The sequence below is a fragment of the Colletotrichum costaricense genome (genome assembly GCF_030867565.1).
Source record: "Colletotrichum costaricense strain IMI 309622 chromosome Unknown Scaffold_19.1, whole genome shotgun sequence".
NCBI classification, from domain to species: domain Eukaryota; kingdom Fungi; phylum Ascomycota; class Sordariomycetes; order Glomerellales; family Glomerellaceae; genus Colletotrichum; species Colletotrichum costaricense.
This window is the reverse complement of record NW_026848248.1, coordinates 744,067-756,826: the sequence shown is the minus strand read 5'-3', so window position 1 is coordinate 756,826 and position 12,760 is coordinate 744,067. Positions and strand designations below refer to the sequence as shown.

Genomic DNA, 12,760 nt, shown 5'->3' with positions numbered 1-12,760 from the left:
CTGCAAGCCTCCGGGGTAGGATCTAAATGTCCGACGGAGGCGGCGATTACATCCTTGGATTTTCAAGTTTAGAAGCATTTCTCATTGACGACGGCAATTCATCGATAGCTCCTCATGTTTCGTATCAGATAAAATCTGAATTCTGTTGATCTAGACGTAGATGCGCATGAAGTGCTAGGTGTGCATATAAATAATCGCGGAATTCCTTCCTTGGCACCAATACCAATAAGTGACTTCTCGCATCCTCACTCAGATACTCCGTCAATAACAGCCCACCTTGTGACTATGGCATCTCAATCACTCCCAGTTCTTGTCATCATTGGCGGCGGCGGCATCGGTCTTGCCACAGCCCACCGCCTTGGCCCCGGCCGACGAGTTTTGTTTGCAAGCCGCTCCCCCTCCACCCTCGACGCAGGGGCCGAATCCCTCAAAAAGAAGAGCATTGAGGTTACCACGAGACAGGTCGACGTGTCTTCCTATGACTCCGTGGCGGCCGTCGCAAAGGCGGCCGCAGCCCTGGGCGCCATCGAGGCCGTCGTACTGACATCCGGCGTCAGTGCGGTAGTCGGGTCAGTCGAGATGATTCTGACAGTGGACATCCGGGGCACCGCGAATGTCATTGATGCGTTTGGCAAAGAAGTTGTCATGCCTGCGGGTTCTTCGCTTGTTTGTACCGGTAGTATAGCGCAAGGCTTATGCCCACCCATGTCCCCAGAGCTGGAGACGCACCTCGCTACGGCACCGCTCTCATCCCTTTTGTCTCCGAATCAGGAGCTTGATCATATGATTAGTGGAAAGAGCAGAGTTGCATATTATGTTGCGAAGAAGGCCAACTTCCTGCGGGTTCAGGCAGCGGCGGCGTCGAGGGAGTATGCCGGCAGAGGTGTAAGGGTTAATTGTGTTAGTCCCGGGATGACGGAGACGAACATGCTTACGGCAGAAAAGTCGGTGGATATGGTGGGTGATATGATTACTGCTGCGCTAAAGGTTCATCCTTTGAAAAGGGCGTCCACGGCGGATGAGATTGCTCAGGCGATTGAGTTCGTTGTGAAATGCGGCTACGTCAATGGAGTTGACATCCTCGTTGATGGGGGAAGTAGCGCGGTCGAGTTGTGGAGTAGCATAGTCTATCCTGAAAAGGCAGCGAATCTGAGGAAGTCCATTGAGGAATAGCTCTAGAATTCAGGCTTAGTATAAATCTGGATTTGGTGAGAGCATCAACACCGGGTAATCTAACTCGCAAATCTGGCAGAATGATTGTCGATTGAAGGGGAAACAGTTGAGATGATCGATTAGCTAATAATATCTCATTCACGATCAGGCTCAACTTTGCTGACAGAGAAGAGAAAGAGCTTCAATCTGGCTTTTGCTTTCTGACATTACCGGGACTTGATTTCTTACATGTTTTTAACATCAAACTAATGTCCTCGACCATCATCGCGCCGTGATGTTATACCTCTTCTTTTCATGGTTGACTAATTGAGTACTACAACGGAACCTCACCTCGGATTCTAAGGATAGATAGACGAATGGAGGCACTCAGTAACTAGGGAATTACTTCCGTGGAAATGAGACCCAACTTGTGGCACCCAGCATCTTTATTTTCCTCATAAGCTAACAACAGCCTCTGCCCAGGCTTGAGGATAACTGCGATGCAGGACCGTTACAGGGGACATTCGCAAACCACAAAAAACTGGATCAATCAGCAAGGGAGTAGGATGGATGATATGTCAGATGTCGGCCGACAGTGACGGACACGGAAACCCACGCCGCATAGGCGCACCGTCAGCCGAGTCCGTCAACCACTCACGCCGCAGACTCCAGTTACTGCTGACGGTGTGGGGTCATTCGACTTCTCAAAGGATCTGTCCGTCTTACATGTATGGTTTATTTGAACTGAATCTCGAGCTTCATTTCCATCATGAGACTTCACCCGTCTATCGCCAAAGTCTAGCATTCTCAAGGACTTCTCCATCGAACGCCACAAGAACCTCTCCCAACAATGGCCAACCCAACATCCTCACCGCCCCGGTCCTCACGACACCCCCTCCTAACAACCCTCTTCACAACAATCTTCGCCCTCCTCGCAGTCGCGGGCGTCTACTTCATCCGCATCCAACCAGGCCACACCTCCTTTACCCGAAACCTCACCGACCTCGTCGAGACGGAGAAACTCCAAGATGGCTCCCGTCTCTACACGACCTACACCGGCCTCAAACCGCTCGACCTCGGCCTCACCTACCTCGTCGCCTCCTTCGCTCAGGGACCTCTGAGCCTCAACGAGCCGGCAAGGATCCAGCAGATCCACTTCCTGCTCAACTTCTTCCCGGCCGTGGTGGTCTTCAACGTCGAGGCCTATCGCTCCAGGAACCGTTGGAGTTTCCTCAGCTTGTAAGCCCCCCTTCCCTTCCCTCCATCACGACTTTCTCAACCCACCCACCAAAGCTCAGAAGCACAAACAAGCAAAACTAACACGATAACGCAGTCACGCCGCCTGGGCAGCGCTCTATCAAACAGTAGGCGGCGGCGTCATAATTCCCCTCTACCATCTCGCCTACACCCTCCTCACCACGCGGAAAACCTACCTCGTCTCGGGCGGCGACGTGCCCCTCCCCCTCGCAAATGCCCTCCTCCCGGCCTCCCTCCTCATCTTCGCCCTCCCGACCGCGGCAATGTACTACCCCTGGTCCTCCCCCCGCCTAGCGCAGAACCTCATCGCCTTCTGGCAGGTCGTGCCCGTCCTCGTCAACGCCGGGATTTGGCTCCTGGCAAGCACTGTTTACAGACCCAAACAAACTCCTGAAACTAAGAAGACGAAGACGGCCACCCGCAAGCAAACAACCCTCGTCCTCCGCCGCCTCTACTCCACCGCCATCCTCGTCGCCTCAGCATCCCACTTCTACACCCTCTACACAATCTTCACCTCCCAAAACAAATTCCTAACCCTGACAAACGTATTCCTTCCACTAAGCGACATCTCAACCGGCGACGTCGGCACAGGCCTATTTCAAATCTTCCAGTGGGATTTCTGGCTCATCTTTGGCTCCTCGAGGCTGTGGTGCGCCCTCGTCGTCTACGACGTCCAGAAGCAGCGGCACGGCAGGGTCAACCTCAAAAGGTTTCTGGCGTACTACGTCCTGGCCAACAACTTGGAGTTCGTCGTCGGGCCGGGGGCCGTGTTGGCGGGTGTTTGGCGGTGGAGGGAGGAGAGATTGGATGAGATCGAGGCCATGGCTGGGCGTCTGGAAAAGGAGCACTCTCTCTAATTGGAGATCAAGTGAGACCATGTCGAGATAGCTTCCGACATGCCCAGAATGATTTACATGTTACATCACTTCAGTGGACGGACCTGAACGCACAGGACAAATGTACCAGTGTCGACATTATTCCCCGGCCTAGATCGATAATGTCTGCCTCTATGTAAAATAGTTGGAAAAGCACCCCTTGCTATATAATACTCGACACAGCCATCTTTGATCCTCTGGACCGTGTCTGCTCGCTCAGCAGAGCTACATGCATCGAGACTCCTCGCGGTACTCCAACGAATGAAGAAAAATAACAAAGTGAACTATCAAGAAAGATTTGAAAGGCTGAAATTGCCCAAGTGAGATAGATGACTTACTGGTTCCGTGGGGAACTTCTTTCCGTACCGGCGCTGCGCAACGTCCAAGTCCTTAACCCAGACCCAAAAAACCGACACGGCATTCCTTGGTCGTGCCGGTCATCTTATCCCAGTCCTAGTCGCTGTAGGTAGGGGGCGAAACTCTGTTCCACATATGTCCCCCGCAAATATCAACTCCGTTTCTCCCCTTTGATCCGAAAAACAAGAACCGAACAAGGCCATACATTTGACCGAATGCGTGACGTAATTGGTTTGAAGCAAGTCGAAATGGTCTACAGAACCTCAACAACACGGTCCTGAACGTTCCTGACAATCTCCGGAACCTGGTCCACCTTAGATCCAATCATGGACCAGGCCGCGGCAAAGTAGTGAGGATAACGGCTGTATAACATAGCAGCCAAAATACATGTAAGAAGGGGAATCTGGTTCAAGTCAGTCTAACGGGCCAATTTGGAATGCATGCGTGGTGAAGCTTACCCAAATGAACCACAGGTTCTTGTCGCTGCGCATGCCCTTGAATTTAGCCTCGTGGGCCCGGAGGAAGTTCTGTTGCTGTTCCTTCGTAATGGCACTCTTGCGTCCAATTCTGAGTACGCTTGGCACTGGCGCCGTGCTTGACGATGCCTCCGTGACCTCGATTGTCTGCGTGTCATAAATGGTCGCACATTTGATATCGGCAGCAGCCTCAGCGGCGGCTCCGAGGGCGGCGGCTTGTTTCTTGTCAAGTTCATCTTGCGGGAAAATTTCGTCATAGGACGGCGGCGGTGCCGAGTTATTGTTGGTGTTCCGGAACGATGACAGATCCCACCATCTTCCGTCCATGGGCCTGGGTGTCTCCTCGTCTGCCGATCCAGGCCGTGAGCCCGACATGCCCGGCATGAGCGAGGTGACCCTACCCATGAGAGGATTCTGCTGGAGGTATGCATGGTAGTCGGGGAGCATTGGCATCCTAGGTAGAGCAGGCATCTGCGGGAGGTTGGGGAAGTGCATCGTCATGGCTTGCTGGAACTGTTGGATTTGGGCGGTGAACTGGTCTCTGACGGCTGAGGCAATGGCTGTTGTGGGTGACGCCAGTCCGGGTTGAATCTCGTCTTGACCCCTTTGGAGGATGCTCTGTCTGTCAGGGCGCGGCGTGAACGCATGGCTGCTGGATCGGCGCCGCATATCAAGCCAAGAGTCTTCTTCTTCCTGTTCGTCATCTTCGTAATCTCCCGACGAGTACTCGGGGCTTTCTTCGCCGTCGTCTGCCGACTCCGACTCGCTGGACATGCCCAAAGGATCCCACAGCGATCTCAGGGACGCGGCACTGCTTGCTCTGCTGTGCAACGAGCCACCGCTCCTGGAGCGGATGTGACGCTCGCAGCGACGGATGTGATCGATGACCTTGCGTGAGCGGGCAACATCGGCAGGGCGAAGTCCCGAAAGACTGCGGATCGTGGGGTCGGCACCCGCCTGCATCAATCTGCGAACGATTGACTCATGGTCGTTCATTGCTGCAAGATGCATGGGAGTGAAGCCGCCCTTGTCCCGCAAGTCTGGGTTAGCACCGCGTGCCAATAGTCCAGCAATGAAGCGATGGTATCCCAAGGCACAGCCCATGTGCAACATTGTTTGACCAGTGGACCTTCTCAGATCAAGTCTCGACATTCTCGGGTTGTCATCTAGATCGATGAGCTCTAAGCACTTCAGAAGTTGAGATTCGGTGCTCATGTTGAAGGTGCTTCCGCCAAAGCCGCCGACACTACCTGAGGGCCCAGACGCACCCCAGCTTGAGTCACCCTGACCGATAATGCGCTGAGCAAGTTCCTTGACATCAACCATCTGTCCAGACATCTTATGACCCAGGATTGAGAGAGCCGTGCGAATGAGCTTCTCTTCGTCGTCGTCGACATACTTAAACATTTGGTTCTGTTTGGACATAGCGGGGAACGGTGGTCCAGCTTGCGTTTGACTCTGCTTGAAAGTAACAAGAACAGCTCCAGAGACAGGCGAGGGAGGCAGAAGACAGACAAGGGATGATTCGCCCCAGAAAGTAGTTGTGGTGGCCTTCTGGTCGCCGAACAGCACTTCGAGACCCTGGTAGAAGCTGGCTCCGAGGATCGTAACCTCGATGCCACCAGACTTCGGACCTTCGTTGGGAATGATCTTGTGAATGGTTGGCTGTGGCCGCGCTGGAGCAACGGCGTTCGTCGGCATGTATGACATCGTGTTGAACTGGTTCTGCGACACCACGTTCACACCGTTACGCAGTCCACTGGGGCTTGCAGCGCGGCTCTGGTGTGCTGATGCGGGCGCAGAGAACATCGGCATGGCGACGTTGTCCATGCTGGCTGAGCGATTGGCATTAGTGAACAGTGTCTGGTCGTTGCTGTTAGGCGTAGGCGGGCCAGTAGCGTATGCTTGAGGCATGGGTGGTGGAGCACCGTTCTGAACAAACACAGCTTCAGGAGGAGTTTGGAAGCTGGTCAAGTTGGGCGTGAATGGTGATGTCGATGCAGAGGCAGCCGCGGGGATTGGATTGGGCATCTGCGTTGGCGGGGGCGTCGTGTCCAGGCGCGTCATTGCCATTCCTATCGGTACTCTCGATCCTGTGCTGGCCTTGCGCTTCTTGGTCTGAGGTCCGCCATGCGCGTTCGGAGACTGCGGTCGCGATAATGAACGAGGGGTAGTGCTCGAAGCTGGAGGTGCTGGCGCTTTGGCGGTCGTGTTCGCAACTGGGAATTGAGGAGCGGAATTGCGGTGCATATTTTGCAGATCGGAGCTGGAATGAGACAGTCGGAAGGGTGTTCCTCCATTGCTGAGTGGGCTGGATTCCATCGGAGCGTTCATCATAGGTACCAAGTTGCTGCTGTTGTTCTCCGGGGCTTGGGTCGCAGGTGGGTTCAACTGTTGCGGGATCGGGTGCGTCTTGTGATCGTCAGTGATCATTATCGATTGAGACATCTCCTGTGCCACAACCCGATCTTGCCAGTCCTTAATGGTGAAGATGACCTGGAATCCCAGTTTCTCGGCATGGTGCCTGCAGTAGCAAGCGATTCTCATCGGGGCATCGACTTGCATGGCACCGGGGGGCGCGACAGGCTCCGGCCGTCCTGTCACTGTAGAGTCTGAGACGACGCCGTTGGGTGTCTGCCACTCCTTCACTTCTTGTGTGTTGAAGACAATCACCCGCCTAGTCTCGTCACGATTCCACATCTCCTCTTCCTCAACCTTCTTGATCTTCTTCCTTGCGGCTCGTTTACGCTCACGGGTGATACAGCCGGCGCAGATGCGCACTTCGCCTCCGTTCTGCGGCTTGTTCTCCTCATCATCCTCGTCGCTAACGGATCGGGCGTTCATGACGGGGCTGTGGGTGGCGGCTGCGGCGCGTTGGAAGGCCTTGCGCTTGTTGTCGTCGTTTTGCATCGCACTAGTGCACACGAGCATGGTGTACAGTTCCAGCATATCGGGTGTCCGTTCGGCTGGTGGCTTGGCTAGTAGCTTTGGCTTCGAGATGGTGTGCACTGGCAGGTGTAGACGCTTGATACCAGGAGGTAGCGGGAAAAGCGTCAACTTAATGGGAATCTGTGTCTCAACGCGCGATTTGGAGGGTGTCGGGTGGATCGTCAACCGACAACCACGGCTGAGGAAATCAAAATTCGGCTGAGTAAAAATCGGCATTTGTTGCGGCATCGGGACCGGAAGACCATCGTGTTGGTGGTATTGCGGTTGCATAGGCATATTGGCAACCATCTGGTGCGCCGCAGGATCCAGCTTGCCAGGCCAGAAGCCTTGAGGGTTCATAGCACCCATTGCGGCAGCGTTGAAATCTGGTGCGCCGGGCGAGGGCGAACTGTTGAAGAAGGCTGACGGGGATGCCTCATGACTGGTTATCATGTTTTGTGACATTGGAGAGCATTCTCTCGAGTTTGTCATCTTCAATCCATTCATGGGCTGTGATATGGAGTATTGCTGAGTCGGGTTAGCTGGGTTCTGTTTCTGTTGTGTTGCGCAGCGAAATTCCACTCACTGAGTTCCGCTTGCCGTGATTTGCGTTTCGGGGATTGCCCGGAGCGATGGTTTTTGACGGTCCATTCGTGTGAATGGTGGGCATCTCTGGCGACTCCATGCTCATGGCACCGGCTGCGTTGGGACTACTTGAAGCACTCTCAAAGTCAAAGGACTCGTCCATAAACTTGTCATCGTTCAAATCCAGGCCGTCGGGCAGCGTCGCGTCGGCATTTGCGCCGAACATGAAGATACTGTCTTCTGGACGACCGACAAAGGCCGAGGCGTCCCAGTCGTGCTTGACGTCGGCTCCATCGGTCATCATTACGTCGGCGGTCTTCCCTGAGGCGGAGCTGGCGGTCCTTTTCGAGGACGCAGAGTCGGAGGAAGAATCTCGGAAGGAGTCGATGAGGGAGTCGGGTGAGCCAGCGGCGACGGTACCGGTAGTCAGCAGGGTGGCTCGGGGTTCTAGCGACTTTGCTTCGTGAAGCGACTGAGGGAAATCGGAGATTTTGAGGGTATCGTGGGCGTTGAGGTCGAAATTTGTTGGCAGAGGACTCGAGTCACCGAACGGATTGTTCTCGTCGTATTCCAAGAACTCGTTGAATTCGCCGGTGGGGGACATTCCCGGAACGGCTGGCATAGGGCTGGCACCGATAGCGGCACCAGCAGTCGTCATACCTTGGCCAGAAACAGTGATGATGGATGAAAGTTGTGTGCGTGTTGTGTGAGGCCCGACGACGACGGCGACGACGACGGAGATGGCGACGAAAGGGGAGGAGGTGAAAGCTCGGTCTGGGGATGTTGTGGGGAAAAGGGCGTCTCGTGGTAAAGTGGTGTAGACCAGGCGGTGGAGTGGGGGCCCACCGTCCAGTGTCCCTCTAATGCGAGTCCGACCCGGATTTGCGCTGGGCGAGGTGAGTTTGTGTTTGATTGTCGCACTGGGTTGGAGCCAGGATGTGCGGCGGATACACGGTGTAACCTGTTGCTGACGAGCGGCCGTCGGGGCAATTGGGTAATAATAGTCCTGAGAAATGGTCGGTGGTTGAGCGTTCGGAGGGGCCCTGTAAATCCTTCCTCTTGTTGTCTGTATTTGTTCCTTCGTACGGTGCGGAGCTTTTGTGCGTGGGTTGGGTGCTTGGGATTTCGTAGCAGATAGGGTGTCTATCCTAAGAGCACATTGCTGCGGCGCCGGGGAACGCAAATGTCTCTTGTTTTTCCCAGTCGTCTTTCCTTCTTCTCGCTGGGTTGTTCTGTCGGGGACTTTGGGGGGTGGTTGGAGCGAATGCAGTTAGGGCGTTTCTTGTTCTTTTTCCCTCTTGCTATTCCCCAGCCTAAGAGGAGAGTGATAGGTAGTATCACTAGGTAGGTAAAGTGTCCGTAGTTCAGGTTTACGATGAGCAGAGGGAGAAAAAAGGTACGATAGGTGAAAAATTAAATAAAATAAAAAAAAAGGCAGGCGAGGGCGGAAATTGTATGCCCAGGAATTGGAGTCTGCACTGGTGCGTGTACGTGCGTGTGTGTGAGCGGGCAGCGCTCCAGTCTCTCTAGAATGTCCAAGTCAAGGCGGTAACAATGTCTCAAAAAGCGGCCAGTCCCTTGGAAAGCGGTGACTCGAAATTGGGCTGGGCGAAGTGAAAGAGACAGGGGGATGGATATGTGAAGGGCGGTTCGAATCGGGGTGCAGATAGATGAAGCCAATCAATAAGGTCAACGCCCGTCGTTCCAGAGTGTAGTGTAGGTTCCTGGTTGTATGTGTCCAGAGTCCAGACCGATTGAGTTTGGTTGCAAATGCAGCGACCGTTGTAAGAAGAACGACAAGAAGCAGACGAAGAACAATAACAACGAGCAGACAACGAGGACGACAAGATGAGCGGATGGATGTCAGCGATGACAGCAGGCGGCTATCGACCGGTATTGTGTGACCTTGATGAACGAGCGCCGGCCCCCGGTGACCGGAGACGATGATCTGAAGGCTACAACTTTCGCTGGATTTACAGGCGACACAAGATGATACCCAAGGGTTGCAGTGCTCGGAGTAAGCACCGAGCCACTGGCATCAAGATACAACTGCAGCACACAGAGGGGAGGTAGACGTAGAGTAAACAGTAGACACAGACGCAGAAACGACGAAAAGAGCACAGTTGATGGTGAAATGGAACAAATTGTGGACCGGGCGAGTTTTGATCGTTTGGTGATGTGTACCTTGGGTGGGCGTGTGTGTGTGTGTGTGTGTGTGTGCTGCTTCCGTGTGTGTCCAAGTTGCAGCATGTAAGGCAAGGTGAAGGTAAGTTACCTATCCCGGGCAAGGTCTTAACTGATAGTAGAGGCGTGGCTGGATCATTTATCAATGTACTTTGTATGCGTACAAGCTGAGGGAACACGGCACGTTTGAATACTTGGCTTCAATGGATGGCTTATCAGGCTTCCTTGGGTATTCCGGTGTCCAGAAAAGCCTGACGCAAGCTGCGGCGAAAAGGTGTAATTACGGTAGGCAAGGTAGACAGTTGTTCACGTATATCACTCAATCTTGGGACTGGACGAATACGATGAGGATCGGTCTGAAGCTTGTTCGCCATCAGGCCGTCCCATTCTCCGAGACGGGCTCGCTTGCTGTGCGTGGATGGGAGCCAGAGCCAACCTGAGGGGTGAGCTGAGAAATGGTGGTGTGCGCCTTGTCATTCTCTTTCTCATCTTGCAGCGTCTTCCTCGATCACACCTTGCCTCAGATAATGTGGCACTGTGGTCTCCCATCCTCTGTGAATACGTACAAGTGAAAATGGCAGGGACGGACGAGGAGATGGCGCTGCAACTCGGGGGTTGGAAGGGACGTCGGGCAGATATCCATCTGCCAATGGGAATGAGAACGAGATAACCAGATTGGCTGTGCGACTTTGCTGAGAATGCCATGTATCCGTATGGATGGATCCTAGAGAGTTGGTCTTGCGTCTTGCGTCCTGCACTTGCAGCTGGCGTTGTGGCGTTGGATGCCCAGTGCTCAAGCTTCCCGTTTGGGCCTGATACTCGTAGAGGTAGCCGCACACTGAGCACGCTAGATTCATCGAACTCTCCTGCCGGTCTGCATGTATCTGCATGTACGGAGTATGTGCGTCTGCTCGGAGTTGGAGCTGTTGCTGAAGCGGGAATTGACTGACGCCCTGTGCTCTTCCTTTATTTCTCTCGTCTACGTTTCCTCTCCAATGGAGATCAGTGTCTGGTCTGTCGTCTATCTCAGCACCCGTATCTGTAAGGTATCCATCATCGTGCGCGCGCGCCTATGCCTGGGTTGCCAGCCTGCCTCGACCGGGAACAACGCAGCAAAAAGACAGACTCGCCTATGTCCACTGTCCCCTTTCAGCTTGCGTCTGCATTGGTAGAGATTTATTCATTGCAATGGAAGTTGGTGCAGGAACATAGTCGATTAACACTGAGGTGAGTGTGCAGTGAAGTCCCAGGTTGCAAAAGGTTGGTTGATGAGGCGTGGAAATTGCTGAGGAGGGACCCGCAAAAAAACTCATCGACGGGAGAAGAATAGAGGTACGTATCGCAGGTGCAGGTATCTAATTGGCCGTGTGTCTGCGGCGGAAGACTTACGCGAACGCGCCGTGTGGCACCTGCGCCACGCGCCGCCAAGACAGATGGCAGTCCTCTCCGAAAGCTCCACTCGGTGCCCTGAGTCCACTCAAGCCACCCACTTCCTGGCCAATCATACACTTGTCTCGCGACGGTTCCTTGCTAGAGCCTGAGTACAGTGTGAGAAGTTTTCATTCTTCCCGTCGACTCTCGAGACATTCTCACTCACATCCCGCGTCGCCCGATCCCTTGGCCGTACCAACCGACCTCCTCCCACCACGGTACCACCCACCATCCATCCACCTACATCGAAAAGACTGAGACTGAGGGGACTGATAAGCAAACCAGGGCATCAGCACATCAACCCCCCCAACGCCAGCGCAGGGCAGCGCAGCTAAAACACGCGCGTCCCGATGGCGGATGGCCCCTCCGGTACGCAGGACGGATACCTGGTAAATTATGACATTGCTCTGCGAGATGAGCCTTTGGGTCTTTCGCTTCCATTGGCCGCTTACCTAACTAGCCTTACTGTGGTTCCAGTGTCTGCTTACTGTCCGCGGATACGTGTACGGAGTACCAACAGCAAAGTCACGAACATCACCCTGTGCAGCAATTCTGCCTGCCCGCCTCGAAACCCACTTCAGCCCAGATAGAGCCACATTCCTCGGGTCTGCTCCCCCCCAATTCCACTGTTTCTCATACCGGTAGGGCCCAAGGCCCAAAAGGCCCCTTCCAGGTTGCTTCCAGGTTCTTGAACCCTCAACTCGATACCCTGGGCCACTCCCGGTGGCTCAGGCTCTGGTCCCTGACCCGTCGCCAGGATGCCAAATGCACCGGCGATACAGAGTTGCAGTCCCGCCGCCTTCCTTGCCTCGCCAGGCTTACCTCACTCGTCACTTTTACAACTCTGGCCTCGCCCCTCATCAACAATCAACGTCAGTCCTCATCATCTTGCAGGCAACAAGGAACAGATTGCTCGGTGTCGGAGCAATCTGGCCTCTTCCAAGTCCGGATACGACTTGGCTCTTGTTCGGACTTTTGCTACGCGTCTCTTGTCTCTTTGCCTAGAGCCTTCCCCACAAGTCAACAATACGCTTTTGGCCAAGTCTCGTGATACCCAGCGGACGGCAACCCCTGGGAGACTCCTTGAGTCTCTGCTCACTTTCTCACAATGTGAACTACCAAGACAGGTCAGTGGCCACTGCGGTCAACTTACCGTGTGCCCGCACATTGGATGAAAACAGTAACCTGATCCTCTCCTTTGGATCCAAGCTACGCCGACCCAGACCGGTGCCGCGGGAAACTAACTCTCTCACAGACTCTTGTCATCGACTTTAACACGCAGCTCGGCTCGTCTCAGGACGTCAGCGCTTACCTGTTGCTACAGCTAATGCAGGCAATGGCCCATGTATCCGTACCTACCTCTCGAACAACGGGACTGCGTAGGTTTGTGCCCTGGGTTCCTTCCCGGCCAACCTAAAGCATCGACACCAAGACCGAGCGGATCTTACTTGGTCTTGTTATGCATCGATACTACTACGCACCTCCCTCAACAAGAGACGGTACGACTTTGCGGCG

At 54.3% G+C, this 12,760-nt stretch overlaps 4 protein-coding genes across 4 annotated transcripts; 3 read left to right on the top strand and 1 right to left on the bottom strand.

Moving 5' to 3' along the window:
* Positions 1 to 285: 285 nt before the first annotated feature.
* CCOS01_14090 (short-chain dehydrogenase/reductase SDR) lies at positions 286 to 1,173 on the top strand (the record flags this gene model as incomplete). Its single annotated transcript, XM_060462234.1, has 1 exon — positions 286 to 1,173. The coding sequence occupies one exon, from the start codon at positions 286 to 288 to the stop codon at positions 1,171 to 1,173; it is 888 nt and encodes a 295-aa protein (XP_060307330.1).
* An 829-nt stretch (positions 1,174 to 2,002) lies between these two features.
* On the top strand, positions 2,003 to 3,266 carry CCOS01_14089 (FAD binding domain-containing protein; the record flags this gene model as incomplete). The annotated part of the gene is made up of 2 exons (XM_060462233.1): positions 2,003 to 2,391; positions 2,486 to 3,266. The coding sequence occupies 2 exons, from the start codon at positions 2,003 to 2,005 to the stop codon at positions 3,264 to 3,266; spliced, it is 1,170 nt and encodes a 389-aa protein (XP_060307329.1).
* A 628-nt stretch (positions 3,267 to 3,894) lies between these two features.
* CCOS01_14088 (uncharacterized protein) lies at positions 3,895 to 8,792 on the bottom strand (the record flags this gene model as incomplete). Its single annotated transcript, XM_060462232.1, has 3 exons — positions 3,895 to 4,044; positions 4,100 to 7,573; positions 7,632 to 8,792. Coding segments are annotated over 3 exons (4,785 nt in total), but the record flags the coding sequence as incomplete, so codon positions are not given.
* A 3,211-nt stretch (positions 8,793 to 12,003) lies between these two features.
* CCOS01_14087 (uncharacterized protein) lies at positions 12,004 to 12,420 on the top strand (the record flags this gene model as incomplete). Its single annotated transcript, XM_060462231.1, has 1 exon — positions 12,004 to 12,420. The coding sequence occupies one exon, from the start codon at positions 12,004 to 12,006 to the stop codon at positions 12,418 to 12,420; it is 417 nt and encodes a 138-aa protein (XP_060307327.1).
* Between the last annotated feature and the right edge of the window lie 340 nt (positions 12,421 to 12,760).